Source organism: Capricornis sumatraensis, chromosome 18 (genome assembly GCF_032405125.1).
Source record: "Capricornis sumatraensis isolate serow.1 chromosome 18, serow.2, whole genome shotgun sequence".
NCBI classification, from domain to species: Eukaryota; Metazoa; Chordata; class Mammalia; order Artiodactyla; family Bovidae; genus Capricornis; species Capricornis sumatraensis.
This window is the reverse complement of record NC_091086.1, coordinates 41,958,444-41,975,611: the sequence shown is the minus strand read 5'-3', so window position 1 is coordinate 41,975,611 and position 17,168 is coordinate 41,958,444. Positions and strand designations below refer to the sequence as shown.

The 17,168-nt window shown below is 38.6% G+C and overlaps 1 protein-coding gene across 2 annotated transcripts in view; it reads right to left on the bottom strand.

The window, feature by feature from the left end:
- FYB1 (FYN binding protein 1) overlaps positions 1 to 17,168 on the bottom strand; it is a 100,529-nt gene that overhangs the window by 40,180 nt on the left and 43,181 nt on the right. For both annotated transcript variants that reach the window (XM_068990471.1, XM_068990472.1), the window contains exon 2: positions 7,061 to 7,217. In XM_068990471.1, coding sequence (XP_068846572.1) covers positions 7,061 to 7,217 — 157 coding nt within the window. The remainder of the gene's footprint in view (positions 1 to 7,060; positions 7,218 to 17,168) is intronic.

Genomic DNA, 17,168 nt, shown 5'->3' with positions numbered 1-17,168 from the left:
GAATACCTACTGAAATATTTATGAATGTAATTATATGATGTTTGATATTAGTTTCAAAATAATACGAGATGAGGGAAGTGGGTAGTGTATAGATAAAACAAGATTGGTAGTGAGCTTATAATTGTTGAAGTTGGGGAGGGGTATATGGGTACTCATTATATTATTCTCCTTGCCTTTTATATGCTTAACATTTTAAAAAATAAATATGTTTCTTTAAAAGTATCTGAAAAATCCAATTATAAATGCAATTGGATTATTTAAAGGAACTGGATATGATTTAATAGATTTATGGGTTGTTTACAAGTTCTTGGGAGGGTTTTGCTGAGTAAAATTATGAAATTTGTTCAGTCAGGCATCAGAAATGCTTAAAAATAAAATTCAGTATGTAAATTCATACATGCAATGTCAAACACGTAAACGAAGTTTATTATGAGCATAAGTATTGATATGAAAGAATTTAGTCTGAGTTGTCCAATCACTGATCAAAGATCCCCCTGAAAATAATAATTTTTATTGAAATAAAAATTACTGGGTGTATAAATAGCATAGCAAATTATGTGAATTTAAGCACTTAAAATAAATTAGGCCCTTACACTATCAACTTTAGTAAATTGAGTATTAATTAAAAGCATAAGATGTAAAACACCTCAGACATCAAAATACATTGACATCCTATAGAATAAAGCCTATTGTCCTTCTCATAGTGTACAGGTCCTGAAGATCAGTCCTGCTCTTTTACAGTTTTATTTTTCATATTTCCTCTTCTTACATTTTCTTTCCAGATATTAACACTGAATTCACTTATTCTCTGAAGACTGGTTTCTTGTTCTTCCATGCTTAGCCCACGCTATTGGCCTTCTCTGGAGTAATCCTCCCTTCTCATCATCCCCTGTGGAGGCCCTCCTTAATCTTTAGAATTCTCCTTAAACACTCCCTCTTCTGTGAAGTTATCTCAACTCTCCCAAGCTCATGCAGTTGCTACCTCCATATGTCATACATTGGTCACTACAGAGACTATTCTGGATTACTGTAATTATACAGCAGTTACTTGCAGGTCTCTATTCCTTCACTTCATTTCACTTCATTCTTACTATGAGACCATAAACCCTTGGTATGATGAGATTATGTCGTTGTTAGTTAATTTATTATTATGACTGTCATTTTTAGGAAGCTGTTAGAATAATTCTTGTCAGGTATAGGACTTTTGACTAAATTAATGCTGTCTTAGTAACACTAAGAAACTAGCATTTATTACTAAAGCAAACTGTTTATTATTTTTGAAAATAATATTAAGTTAAAAAGACTACTGGACTTGCAGTTAACTTCCTGAAACACACCGAAGAGTAACAAATATTTGCAAAATGAAGATCTGTGTAGCATGCTTATTCATATCTACTTACACTTAATTCAAACCATTTATTACTTATAGATAATGTTTACATGCATGCATATATTCATGGACCCAACATTATAGCATTTAAATTTTAGTTTTATATAGGTCTGAATTCAACACATATAGAACAGCAAAATATTCACTAAGTATGAAATAATATTAAGACTAGGAATAACAGTGAAGAATAAGAGGAAGAAAGATGAGGGGGAGAAGGAGGTGAGCGTCATGGATAGACCCAGATCAAACTGTAAAAAAAGAAAAAAAAAGTGTTACAGGCATTGAGAAAAGCCAAACAGAGAGAAACAGACAATCAATGAAACTAGTCACAACCCAAGTCCTAGAAAATGAAGCAGAGGGAGTGGGTGAAAAAGAAAAGGAGGCTTATCAGTTGTTACAGTAAGGACGTCTATTCAAGAAGGTCTTTCACTATAGTTCTTTGTTTTTCTACTTTAGCATACAGAATTACAAGAGAAAAGCAAAATTAATTTAATGTTATGATTGTCATGCTCAGAAAGCTATTAGAGCTCTATTTCCTGACTTTTAAAGATGGGAAGCTATTGACCTTTATACCTTATTTGCCATTCATGACCTTTATTCTGTGACTTTAGTATTTGTCAGTTTGATTTTTAAAGACAGAGGAAATCTAAGTGACACTTTGTTCCATGCCTGCCCTCACTGAAAATGAAATCCAGTGAATTTTTCTCTGGAACACGTCTTCCTGTATTTAACGCATGAGAAATCATACAATTATGATGACTTGTTTAAGCCAATGGACTTAGGTAAGTCTGTCTGGGAGTGCATGACTGATATGGCAAGTCTCAAACTCCAGAAAATGTTAAGTATTTCTAACTAATAAAAATGGTTACAATGGTGAATTCTTACATTTCCTCTAATTTTAGAGCCAGAAAAATCTTACACTAAGAATGACCTCAAAATAAGATCTGGTTAAACTTTCCTTTTTCAACTTTAGTCATTTCCATTAGTTATTATTTCTTATTATTTCACTTTTCCTGTCTCATTACTATTAATAACCATGTAATTTGCCTTGTATACTAAAATATTCAACTATTGGTTCTATATTCATATGAATAATCAGTTACATTGTTAAAATTATAATCACTTTTTTAAAGTGGCACCAAGAAATATGTTACCCTAAAGAAGTTGATTTGAACACTGAAAATGATAAATGAGCTCTTCTGACCCATTTCATTTCCTCTTCAGACATCTGAATAAAATAGAACATGGAGCTAGCTGCTTTCTGACCACTAGGTGGGGAAACAATACAATTTAAAATGCAGTATAACTTTGGCTTCAACTACTTTCTTTTAAAATATGTTTATTATTTTAAATTCTCACTTGCCTCCAATTCTTTACATTCTTAAGGAAAATTCTGACCGGAACAATATAATTACAAGTGACTTCTAGGAAGTAGGCAGGTAATAATGGCCATGTGATCTGACATTCTTTCTTTGATCCACATTAGAAGTTCTTTTCCTTGCCTTAAGCAACACAGACTCAACACCCTGGGGGGATATGTGAACCTTATCAGTCATTTATGCCTCTTGAGAGCCAGTCCCTCATTTGAGCACTGGTTCTTTTTCTAATCCTTGGTTCTAGGAATGCACTTCCTCTGTGATCCTAACAGTGTCTGACTTGAAGCATGGAGTATATACGCATGACAGACACATATTTATAACTCATAACTCCCTTCCAGCTCTTCACTTCTTACACCTAATTGCCTCCTCAACATCTCTGCCTGCATGCACACCACAAGTTTGCAGAGCTGGGCTGTCCTGATTTTCCCCACTCCCAAACTTGCTCACATTCAGCCAGTCTCATTCAGTTATGGACGCATCATCCTTGGAGTCACTCAGGCTCAGAACCTTGGAGTCGCCCTGGATCCTCTTTTCCTTTCATACCCCAAGTCCAAATTCTGCGGTCTCTACCTTCAAAGTACATCCAGAATCTGGACCCCTGTCATCATCTCCACTGCACCATCCTGATTAGAATATCTTGCCTGCATTTCTGTAGGATCTGCTTAACTGGTTTTCCTTCTTCAACATTTGCCTACTACCTCTTTCCAGACAACAATTAAGGCAATACTCACAAAACGTGAGCCTGAAAACATCACTGACTGAGCAACTTCACTTTCACTTTTCACTTTCATGCATTGGAGAAGGAAATAGCAACCCACTCCAGTGTGCTTGCCTGGAGAATCCCAGGGACGGGGAAGCCTGGTGGGCTGCCGTCTATGGGGTCGCACAGAGTTGGACACGACTGAAGCGACTTAGCAGCAGCAGCAGCAGCCACTCAAGCTCTTCAGCGTTTCCCATGTCACTTAGGATAAGAGCCATCATCTCTATCACGACTTGCAGGGCCTGCATGAGTCTGTCTCTACTACACTTTCCATCTACTTCAGCCTCAGTTACCGCTTTCCGTGTCCCTAGACATTCGAGGACTTTGTCCTGTCTGTCCTCTCTGATTAGAATGGTCTTCTTCCAGATATGTGCATGCTTTAACACCTTTACTGCCTTGAGTCTTTTCTCAAGTATAACTTCCTATAAGGGGAGCGACCCTCATCTCTCCTTTTAAAGTTGCAACATACCGTCCCCAGCCCTCACACCACCTAACCTCCTCTACTTTATCCCATATCACTCGATATTTCCTAAAATTCTATATCCTTTACTAGTTTCTTATTTTTTCCCTTATGTCTCTTGCCACCTGCTTTATGTGAGCAGGGATCTTTATTTTGTTCACTGATATTTCCTGAACTTCTATTACAAAGGCACGAAGTGGTGCCTCACAAAATCATTACTAGAAGGGTGGTGGTGCAAAGTAAAAGCACAGAGACACCCATCTTTCACAATTTTCCTTAAAGATCATTCTATAAATTTCCCTCTCACATGAAATATAAATTTGTGAGTCTGACTATCACGACCCATTTTACTTTCATTTCCTCTTTGTGTCTTTTCTAGCTTCCCCTACTTGGGGGAAAGTTTCCAACCTAGATATTTCTTTATTTTGGATTTTACTTGGGCTCTTTGATGGAAGCCTGAAAGTCTTACACCATATACCACATTTTTACTTTTGAAAAAATAATCTTCTGACAGATATTCCTTAGCTTTCATCTTCATCTGATATTTAACTTTTAGATCTGACAGCTCCAGGGTATCTAGGCAATGTAACATCTAAATTCTTGTTTCTCAGCATCACATTTTGAGGAGTTGGTAACTCTTAAATGAATCAGACTTTTGAATTAGGAGTCCTTAATAAAATGGAAATAAGGATGAAGTTAAGTTTATTACAACTGTTGGATTTTGCTAATTTCTAATGTTACAGGCAAAAATTTGAACCTGGTTGGTTGGTGGACTCTTTTTGACTTTGTAAGAATTTCCTACAAATGTGGGAAATTGACCAACATTGGTAGGCTGCAGTGCTCCAGGCTACCTGTCTCTTTGAAATTTGTTCTCCCTTCCACACCTGTGTATTCCTCACCTTATCACAGTGGATTCTAGGGGCAGGTTTACAGAAAAGAGTTAACATAGCAGGCCTGAAGCTGCTATTTTAAAAAGAATCTTCTACCAAGATAGTCTGTTGGCTTATATCTGGAAACTCAACTTCTAAAGCATTCCTTGCACTGATAGGAAAAGTTGCCTAATGATAAGAGTGCTTTGCTGTGCCTAGACTGTATAAACAACACGACTTATGGTGAACACCTGCTTTACTTCTAGAAGTCTGGTATTTTGGTAGTTGCTAGGCAGAAGGTGCCTAGGTGGCAGCTTTCAATAGAAAGATGACTCTAATAGGCTTCCCTGGGAAGCAATACCACACATGTATTGCATTTTTGTAGCTAGAGAAAGGAGCAGTTTTACTCTGTCCACTGCCAAGTTTAGAAGAGTATGACTAGGAAAAATCTTAGCCACAAGTACTTCTGTATGCTAGGTCCTGTGTGTCCTTGTGGTTGATCACCAAACTTAGGACTGGTCCCGGGGAATCTCAAACAACAGGAATAGTGATAAACCCACCTCAATGATTTCTTCAGTCAAAGAATTACCAGTCTTTTTGCCTTATCAATTATCAAGAATTCATACTCAAGGTATTTACTGAAATTTCTCACTAGAATTACACAGGATCCAGAAGCCTAATTAAAGCCATCTGTTGGGATAGAGTCATTATAATAAGCCTCAAAAGTACTGAGATCAAAATGTAATGGGTTAAATTCTTCAGAGTAGGATAAAGACATAGGATTTAATACATGTGAAAAGAAAGCAATTTATACAGAAATCAAGTTTATATAAGAGCACATATTAGTTATTTTAATTAAGTTAATATTTATTTGACACTCATGTGTTAGTAGGCAAATGGCTCATATTCTGCTTTGGTAGCTGGTTGTCATATAAACTAGGATTCATAAACTCGAATGCCTGGAAGGGCATGTGGTTAACATAAATGTAAAATGCAGGTTGTCAGTAAGATAGTAAACTGCTCTAACATCTTCTAGTCAGCTGGAGTTTTGCTTTTAACCAACAGCACCCCCTCACTCCCCATCAAAGCCTAATAAAGTGAAACGTAGCACTAGCCACCCATGACAAGTGTGTTTTCAACTCTTGTTCTAAATTGTAATTATCAGCATTGAAGGAAAGCTGTCAATCAGACATGATATTAACTGAGTCTATCATAAGGATTATGGATATTAAGTACTTTAGACGTAATGAACATCAATCTTGTAGGGGACTGAAGTGAAGGAGAAACCACTGTAGCTAAGTATTTTTGGCATATTTGTGGTGAAGGATAACCATGCAAAACAATTTTTTAGAAGAAGAGATCGAAGATCTACTCTGACTTGCCAATAGAATCTATGCTTGTCATTGTCTATTTCTCTTTAAAACAATATTTCATTCTATCCCAGTCTTCTGCTTGCGTTTTTCTCAGCCAGCTCTTCTGGTAAATCATAGATAAAGAGCCTGCGCATAACAACATATACAGTTTTGACATGTCTAAAAAGTACCATCTGAGAAAAGTGAGAGTGGGCTTGAATAAGTTTCCTATTTTTTAAATACACAGTCAGAAATCTGGTTACTTAGAGAAAACCTCCGTTTTTTTACTTATAGGAGGTTATTTAGCAGAGTGGTTAAAAGCATACAGGACAGTCTGCTATTGAGAGTCACTTAACCTCTATAAAGTTCCATTTACTCATCTGTGAAATGATGAAAACACTACCCACTCAGTAAAGTCATAAGGATTATATATGTAAAGTGCCTAGCACATTACAGGCCTCCAATAAAATGTGGTGGTACTGGTGGTATAATGGTGGCATGAAAATGATGGTGGCAGTGATGATAATGGTAGTGGTGGTGGAAATGATGAAAATTAAGGAGATGGTGGTTGTGTTGACCTGAAGAATGCTTCAGAACTTCTAAAAAGGCTCTATAAATTTTCCTCAAATGAACTCTTAACGGGAAAACCATTGCCAAAGCAGATAAATAAGAATTGCTAAAGGATATGGAGGTATGAGAGCAGCTTGCTAAGCCATCTCTTCTCCCTGCTAACTGACCACTTCTGTGGCTCCACCAGAGTCACATGGAACCCTCAGCACTCAGCCAAGCATAGTTTGAAAATTCCTGACAAGAGACTGACAAAGAAATGGCGAAATAATCTTTTGCTTACTTGAGGTCTAAGGGAGGTTTAATGTTTCTGGGAGGTAGACTTGGGGCTGGCAATTGTGTTGGGTGAGATGCTGGCAATGGTGGTTGGCTGGATGGATGGGATGGTGGAGGTGGTGGCAGGGCAGTTGTTGAGAAAGTCATTGGTCCTTTGATGGTACCTACGAAGCAAAACAAAAAATACTGTGAATTAAGACAAATCTTCACCATGCAAGAACTGACCCTTCCAAGTATGCAGAAATGAGGATTTTAAACATAATAATGAAGGAAATGCATTGTGGGTTGAATTAATGCTTTAAAGAATTTAATACTCTCAGTATCACGGGACATAGATTTTCAAATGTTCCATTTCTCCCCACCCCCCACCACCCAGTTTACTAATGTATAATTGACAAATAGAATTTTAAACTGTATAATGTGATGATTTGATACACATATATATTGTGAAAGGTTTCTCCCCACCAAGTTAATTAATATATCTATCACTTCACGTATTTGTCTTTTTGGGAAGGGTGGCAAGAATACTTAAGTTGTACTCTTTTAACAAATTTCAGTTATACAACTGTATAGTGTTGTCAGCTGATAGTGTTATCAACTGTAGTCACCATGTTCTGTTTTAGATCCTCAGACTTTATACATCTTACCCTTTGACCAACCACCTCTCCTTTTCCCCCCAAATTCAGCCCCTGGCAACCACTTTTCTACTGCTTATATATTATATAAAAAGTTTCCTAATTCTTTTTAGATATTTCTGCCTCTCTTATGGTAATTATTAAAAATACTATCCTTTCAGGAGCCTGGCTACAGTCCATGGGGTCGGAAAGAGTCGGACACGACTGAGCGACTTCACTTCACTCCACTCTCTGCTCACTATCCTAGTCCTCTTGGAGTTCTAAAAATTGTCCAGTCCCTACACCCATGACTTGTGACATTGCTTGACAGGAGAAAATCTCACAGGCTTAGCTCATGTTTTCTTTCGCCAGCCATTTTTTTTGGGGGTTGAGGTAGGGATAATTAGTTCCCTTATAAATCTGATAAATGAAAATTTCTGATTACATTTATATGTTAGAGATATTTTTGTCTTTTTGTCATAAAGTTAAAGTTTTTTGATATTTAAGGCTAACTACTTTTTCTTGAATTTGATTAGTAAATTTTTTCATGGATAATTTGTCACTAGAGTTACATTTAAGAAGGCCTTCCCTACCCTCAGTTCAGTTCAGTTCAGTCACTCAGTCGTGTCTGACTCTTTGTGACCCCATGAATTGCAGCAAGCCAGGCCTCCCTGTCCATCACTGACTTCCGGAGTTCACTCAAACTCACGTCCATCGAGTCCGTGATGCCATCCAGCCATCTCATCCTCTGTCGTCCCCTTTTCCTCATGCCCCCAATCCCTCCCAGCATCAGTCTTTTCCAATGAGTCAACTCTTTGCATGAGGTGGCCAAAGTACTGGAGTTGCAGCTTTAGCAGCATTCCTTCCAAAGAAATCCCAGGGCTGATCTCCTTTAGGATGGACTGGTTAGATCTCCTTGCAGTCCAAGGGACTCTCAAGAGTCTTCTCCAACACCACAGCTCAAAAGCATCAATTCTTCGGCACTCAGCTTTCTTCACAGTCCAACTCTCACATCCATACATGACCACAGGAAAAACCATAGCCTTGACTAGACGGACCTTTTTTGGCAAAGTAATGTCTCTGCTTTTGAATATGCTATCTAGGTTGGTCATAACTTTCCTTCCAAGGAGTAAACATCTTTTAATTTCATGGCTGCAATCACCATCTGCAGTGATTTTGGAGCCCCCCAAAATAGAGTCTGACACTGTTTCCACTGTTTCCCCATCTATTTGCCATGAAGTGATGGGACCAGATGCCATGATCTTCGTTTTCTGAATGTTGAGCTTTAAGCCAACTTTTTCACTCTCCTCTTTCACTTTCATCGAGAGGCTTTTTAGTTCCTCTTCACTTTCTGCCATAAGGGTGGTGTCATCTGCATATCTGAGGTTATTGATATTTCTCCCGGCAGTCTTGATTCCAGCTTGTGCTTCTTCCAGCCCAGCATTTTTCATGATGTACTCTTCATAGAAGTTAAATAAGCAGGGTGACAATATACAGCCTTGACGTACTCCTTTTCCTATTTGGAACCAGTCTGTTGTTCCATGTCCAGTTCTAACTGTTGTTTCCTGACCTGCATATAGGTTTCTCAAGAGGCAGGTCAGGTGGTCTGGTATTCCCATCTCCTTCAGAATTTTCCACAGTTTATTGTGATCCACACAGTCAAAGGCTTTGGCATAGTCAATTGAGAACACATAATTATTAACCTTATATTTTCTCCTGTTTCTAATTGGATACATGTTTTTACATTTAACTTTTAAAAATTATTAGTAATTTATTTTGGAATTAGACGTGAGATCAGGATCTATTTTTATGGGTTTATTATTGTTCATAAGTCATTTACGAATATCCCAGGACCATTTGTCTAATAAGGTATTATTACTTACCTCTTCTTTCATAAAACAAATATTAAAAATCCTAGTGAATGAGAGATAAAAATGCAGATTGTTATTTTAATTTATAAATAATATGGTTTGATAGAATCATAAGTGACTTGAAAGCTTTACACAAAGAGAATAAGCCACTGTGAATGGATATTAATAAACCATTGGTGGTTTAGTTACCAAGTCAAGTCCGATTCTTGCCACCCCATGGACTGTAGCCCGCCAGGCTCCTCTGCCCATGGGATTTCCCAGGAAAGAGTACTGTAGGGCGTAGCCATTTCCTTCTCCAGGGGATCTTCCTGACTCAGGGATTGGACGTGGGTCTCTGCACGGCAAGCAGATTCTTTACCGACTGAGCTACCAGGGAAGCCCTAACAAACCATTATCCAAAGAGAAGAAAAATTATTTATTAGCCATTTTGACATCTTTTCACGGAAAATGTTTTGACAAGTGGGAGACCCCACCACATGAGAGTGATCTAAGGCCTGAAGGTGAGAAATTATAGACATGGTTTGGGGAATGCTGAACTGGGTAGACTAAAACCCAACCTACCCTGAACTCTGTGCTACGGATTTATCTTTACACAGGATTAGGAGGCTTTCTGATGGGGCCGCTGGGGCGACCCCCTGCCCTTCTTCTTGCCAGGCATCAACTCCCTCTTCCCTGGTTATAATAACTTGAGCTGTCCAGAAAGTGGGGTGAGTGCCTGGACTTATAACTCCAAGGGGTCCTCAGGGAACTACGACAGCCATCTCACCACCACCACCACCAGAGGGCGTGCCTGAGGGCGCAGTCAAACCAGAGGAAGGGAGAGCTGGGTGATGGAGAACTGGATGGTTTGTTTTTTCAAATTACTTTTGGAAAACTCTTAGAGATAGTCTGACAGGCTAAATGAGACACTAAACTATAAGTGTCTTGTTCATTAAACTTGAGGGAACACACACTAAAGTATTCTTATGTTACACCAGTATTTAGCAATGGGATATTTTGCTTTGCAAAATCTATGGTCACTTTCAAATACTACAAGGAATATATTTGCATGCATACAAAATAATACTAAGGAAAAGCATCTTAGTTTTTCAGGGAGGCAAAAAACAGGTAGACTTGCTTTACTCTAATATGATTGGCTTTAAAATCTTAATGTAAACTTCAAAAATTGTGCCAAAATATAATTAATAATATCAGAATTCTCAAAAGCAAAAATCTAGTCTGATGTCATGGAAGCAAAGAATGGATATTGAATTATAATAAAGCAAATAAAGAAGAAACAGAAACAATAAATCTATAGGAAATTTCTGAGATTAATTTTAACATTAATAAATCATTTTTTTGCTAGGAACCATTTTAGGCATTTTGCACATGGAATTTTATTTAACTTACATAACACTTCTTTAGGTGTTATCTAGTTTCCATTTGATAAGTAAGAAAACTACCCAACTTCAGAAAGTCAGTAAGCAACAGAGGTGGAATTCAAACTTAGCCAGAATATAACACTTAGTTGATATCTTATGATGTTTGTGCCCTTTCTGCTATGTTCTGTCCATGCTCTTAAAGTCATGAGATGGAAATTATTGCTAAGTTCAAATGGACGTACTCACAGATTTTCATAAGTCCAACTTTTCTAATTGGTGCTTTGCCTCTTAGTGAAATATTGAACAACTGTTTTCAGTATTATTAGGGCAATATTAACTCTGGAGACTATAAAATAATCTAGAAAGGAATTCAAATAAAGTGGTGTTTTGGATACATGTTTCAGAATTTGACAATCAGATAGCAGGAAAGTAGACATCCAGGAGTTAGTGGAAAATAGGCCCCCAAAGATGGTTGACTGATACAGGTTAACAGGGCAAAAAATATCTCATGATTTGGAATTGAGGAGCTTGAAATAAAATCATGAAAAGATCTAAAATATATGAAATAAAACAAAGGGAAAGAACAACAAGTTTAGAATTTAGTTAGTATCAAGAATTAGAAACGTAAAATTTGAGAGTTAACAACCAAAACTCTGATCAATCAATCTATCTATATATTTGGGTCTTATCCCTCAAGTCTCAGAGATATCAATATTGCCTAGGTAGTCTGTGGCTTTACAAGAATTGAAAGACCATTTGGAATTTCTTCCTCCGAGAAATGTGCAGGGATATGGGCCACATAGTAGCAGACAGAGCAAGACTACTGGACAGTCCAGGACCGCTCAGGTGCAGTGAGCTAAGCAGGTAAATTTATATCCTACTGCCCACTCTCATCCCAAGTCAGATTCAGGAATTATGTTCCTGGACCATTTAATAGGAGCTTAAGGCTTAAGGCCTTAAGTATATTTTCACCCTGCTTATTTAACTTACATGCAGAGTATATCATGAGAAATGCTGGGCTGGATGAAGCACAAGCTGAAATCAATATTGCCAGGAGAAATACCAATAACCTCAGATATGCAGATGACACCATTTATGGCAGAAAGTGAAGAAGAACTAAAGAGCCTCTTGATGAAAGTGAAAGAGGAGAGTGAAAAAGTTGGCTTAAAGCTCAACATTCAGAAAACGAAGATCATGGTATCTGGTCCCATCACTTCTGGAAACAGTGACAGATTTTATTTTCTTGGGCTCCAAAATCATTGCAGATGTTGACTGTAGCCATGAAATTAAAGATCCTTGCTCACTGGAAGAAAAGTTATGACCAACCTAGACAGCATATTAAAAAGCAAAGACATTACTTTGGCAGCAAGGTCTGTCTACTCAAAGCTATGGTTTTCTACAGTAGTCATGTATGGATGTGAGACTTGGACTATAAAGAAAGCTGAGCACTGAAGAATTGATGCTTTTAAACTGTGGTTTTGGAGAAGACTCTTGAGAGTCCCTTGACAGCAAGAAGATCCAACCAGACCATACTAAAGGAAGTCCTGTCCTGAATATTCATTGGAAGGACTGATGCTAAAGCTGAAACTCCAATACTTTGGCCACCTGATGTGAAGAACTGACTCATTGGAAAAGACCCTGATGCTGTGAAAGATTGAAGGTGAGAGGAGAAGGGGACAACAGAGGATGAGATGATTGTATGGCATCACTGGCTCAATGGACATGAGTTTGAGTAAGCTGCGGGAGCTGGTGATGGACAGGGAGGCCTGGCGTGCTGCAGTCCATGGGGTCACAAAGAGCTGGACATGACTGAGCAACTGCCCTGAACTGAACTAAGGCTTCAAGTAGATGCTGGCCATTTTGCTAAAAAGCTGAATGGGAGTTTGACCTACACCTAGTTGTAACACTTGAACTTCCACAAGAGATGTAATAAGTTTGATAATAAAATTCTTAACCATAATTTTAAAGTATGCCTAATAGCAAAAACAAAAGAGAACTGACCGTACTTACAGTAGGGAGCAGTTCATACTGGTTACAGAAAAATGGGAAGAGTTGTGAACGAAAGGGAGCAAAATTGCAGAACTGTCTAGGACATGAAAACAGCTCTCAAGAATCTGGGAAGTTAACAACTTCTGATTTGAATTTTTCATTCTCTTTAATTTTGGGAGCTTAGTAGAGGCCTTACACAAGTCATGTGCTCTGACACATGGGTGGAACACTCGGGCCATTTTACCAGGAGGAAATGCCTGGCAGGGGCCTCCATGAGTCTGCCATCAGTCCCCAGGCATTATCTGCCCCGCCCTGAAGGGTGGTTCCAGGTTCACTGAAACACCAGCTACCCAAAGTGGTGATGTTATGTCAGGATCTAAAACTATAAATGGAAAAGCAGAATTGAAGGGGAAGGGAAGAATGAGTGGGGAGAAGGAGAGGGGATAATTAACGAAGAAACTTTGACAGTGGTAGTATACTTATATATAGAAAATGGAAATTGTGCTATTTCACAAACTTTGTACTTGAGATCTTTTTTTTGTTTTTAATAAATACTGGTTCCTGGTATTGTGACAATACTCTTGTAATGTAAAGATCTATGAGGACTCAGGAAATCTACCCCTTAGATTCTGACACTGATGACTTTTGATGAAGAAGGTGCTTGTAACCTTCACGGTCCACGAGGTCGAGGGAGCATCTTGAGTTGAGGTTCTGGATTTCCTTTTCAATCCATGGATTCTTTAAGAAAACCAAAGATACTATGAGGACTTCTCTGGTGGTCCAGTGGCTAAGACATCACACTCCCAATGCAGGGGGCCCGGGCTTGATCCCTGATTAGGGAACTAGATCCTGTATGCCACAACTAAGGGTTTGCATGCCACAACCGAAAGATCAAAGATCACATGTGCTGCAACTAAGCCCCAGTACAGCCAAATAAATAAAATAAATATTAAAACATCCCCAAAAACAATATCATATCATCCCCAATCGCCATAAAACCTTGACTGTAGAGTTTATTTCCAATCATGATTTTGTTGGGATGTCTTAGAATTGAGTCAGACATTAGAAAACTGATTTTACCACCAGCTTTACACCAAACAGTCCTTTATCTTCAGCAAATCATTTAATTTCCATGTGATTTAACTTTTCTATCTGTCAAATGGGAGTGGTATAACCACTTTCATACCACCTTTCATAAAGGTTTAAAGATTAGATGAGCTGATATGTATTGAAAGCATCTTGAAAAGTCTGAAGCATAGTATAAACATAAAAGATGATCACATAAGGATGAGGAATGTGGCAAATAAAAATCATTACTGAGCTATCCTGACAAGTTATTTTGAAATCAATAGTTTGAATTTTTATAAGGTCTTCAGTTATTTATTGGGGAATTATTATGTGCCTGCCCCAAGAATTGATGCTTTTGAACTGTGGTGTTGGAGAAGAGTCTTGAGAGTCCCTTGGACTACAAGGAGATCCAACCAGTCCATCCTAAAGGAGATCAGTCCTGGGTGTTCATTGGAAGAACTGATGTTGAAGCTGAAACTCCAATACTTTGGCCACCTGATGTGAAGAGCTGACTTATTTGAAAAGACTCTGATGCTGGGAAAGATTGAGGGCAGGAGGAGAAGGGGATGACAGAGGATGAGATGGTTGGATGGTATCACCGACTCAAAGGACATGGGTGTGGGTAGACTCCGGCAGTTGCGGATGGACAGGGAGGCCTGGAGTGCTGTGGTTCATGGGGTCGCAAAGAGTCGGACATAACTGAGTGACTGAACTGAACTACACTGCCCCAAGATTTAGCCATTGAACTGCCAATGTGGAATATAAACTTTTATCTTCTATACACTTGCGTAGGTCGACATATGGCTGTTGTTCATCCAAATGGGACAAAAAGCTCTAGCAATTGTCTGGTATTTCCTGAATCTAGGCTGATAAACTCTGCACTAAGAACAATCTAAGTGTATATTTGATGGGGTCCCTAGTAAATGTCTGCCCAAGCGAGTCATTTACACCTACCTAAACATAGCCTCTTCAGAATCTGGTCTCACCGAGACCTTATCACGTTTACCATAATAGTTGTTTAAAAGCTCCCCACATTCCTGGACCCTCTCACTCCCTCCTCGTTCACCACGGATACTTTACCTTTTATTTTACCAAGATCATGGAGAGCACTCTACTGGACCACCCCCATTTACCTTTTGTTCTAACTTAAAACCTCCTTTCATCTTGCTTCCCTTTTTTCCTTTGCCTCTGATTCTCTGGAAAAAATGTCATTCTTACCAATACTAACTGCCATTCTTGGTTCATAACATGCCTGCTTTTTTATAGACTTTGCTCCATTAATCAATAACTCCTTCACTTTCATCAAGTAAGAAACAATTATTAAGCACTTACTCTGTGCTCTGGACTGTATTTCAGTCTTTACGATGCACTTCCCATCTTAAACGTGGTTTGATCTCCTGTACGTTAAAGAAACACAGCAATATCCTTACTTCCTTGTCCCTCACTCTAGTTACCAGCTGCTGTTTCTCCTTCCCTTCACAGCCACATTTCTTGAAACAAATGTCTTATATTTGCCACTTCTATATATATCTTTACTGTGCTTCAGTGGCTTCATGGCCGAGGGAAGAATGAAAAGTTCTGGCATAGAGAGTTTTGAGTTTGAATTCAGATTTCACCACTCATATTCATTTAATTGTTTATTACTCAGTTTTGGGCCATGAGTAAGTTGCTTGACATCCCCAAGTCTTTCTTTTCTCATCTGTGAAATGGTCATATACACCCACCTTGCAGAAGCATCTGAACATTATAGTTCTTAATAAACATTCCTATTCTTAGCTATCACTTAATCTGGCTACATCATTGATACATGGCAGTCTCCCCATCTCAACTGTAAAAACCAAAAGCTTTTCCTCAAACCAATTATGAATAATTAGGATATGCATAATTAGGATATCAGTTAGGATATCTTGGAATGGACTAAGAATCAGGAAGTTTAACTCCTTATCCAGCCCTTCAGGTAATGAACAAACAAACATTGCTTTTACTTTCTTGATTCCTGTGTGCGTATGCTCAGCCGTGTCTGACTCATTGTGACCCCATAGACTATAGCCTTTCAGGCTCCTCTGTCCATGGAATTTTCCAGGCAAGAATACTGGAGTGTGTTGCCATTTCCTTCTCAATTCTTGATTCCTGAACAACACCAGAAGGAAGTTTTCAGCATGGGAAGTGGAATGGTTTGATAGAATACTTGTGCTGGAATCATTCAGATCTAGGTTTGACTACCAATCCCAACTTGTAGTAGCTGTAGGGCACTGGATAATGTATTTTGCTTTTCTGGGTTTTATATTCCCTGGATGTTAAAATGAGACTACTGCTTCCTAACATGCAGGATGGCTATGAGAATTAGAAAGAGTATGTACCTACTATTTATACGCAACAGGGGTGTTCTGCTTAAGAAGTATCCTAGCATCTAGAACCATTTTTTTTTCTACATGGGACAGGCTCTTATTAAACTTTCAAGGGCACTTTTATGTCTCTATGTGTAGAGAGACTAGGATAATCAAACCTTACTATGCTTTTTTTTCTTTTAATTTTTGTTGAGACATAGTGGATATATAATATCGTGTTAGCTTCAGGTATAGCCTAGTACGATTTCTTTTAAAAGTTTTCTAGGGACTTTCTTGGCAGTGCAGTGGTTAGGACTCTGGGCTCCCAATGCAGGGGGCATGGATTCAATCCTTGGTAGGGAAACTCGGATCTACATGCATGTGAGATCAGTTGTTTCACCTGTGTCCAGCTCTCTGTGACCCTATGAACCATCGCTTGCCAAGCTCCTCTGTCCACAGGATTCTCCAGGTGAGAATGCTGGAGTGGGTTGCCATGCCCTCCCCCAGGGGATCTTCCTGACCCAGGGATCAAACCCGTGTCTGTAGTGTCTGCTGCAGATTCTTTACTGCCGAGCCACCGGGGAAGCCCAAAGATCTACATGGCAAGGCCACACACAAAAAAAGTTTTCTAAACTTCCACTTGTGCTTGAAACAACATGCTATCCTGCACTTGTGACCATTTTGCTACAAGCAAGCTTCTGACAAGCCACCTGTTTTTTTTCAGCGTCGTGTGGTTGCTCTCCTTATACTCTGGCTTGACACCATGCAGCCGAGTGCTGCTGGGCGAACTCTCTCATCTGTACACAGAGCACTCACACATGGTTTCTTATGCTAATTTTATGTTTTGTAAAGTTCCCATAAATTACATTGTCACTTTTAAATTTA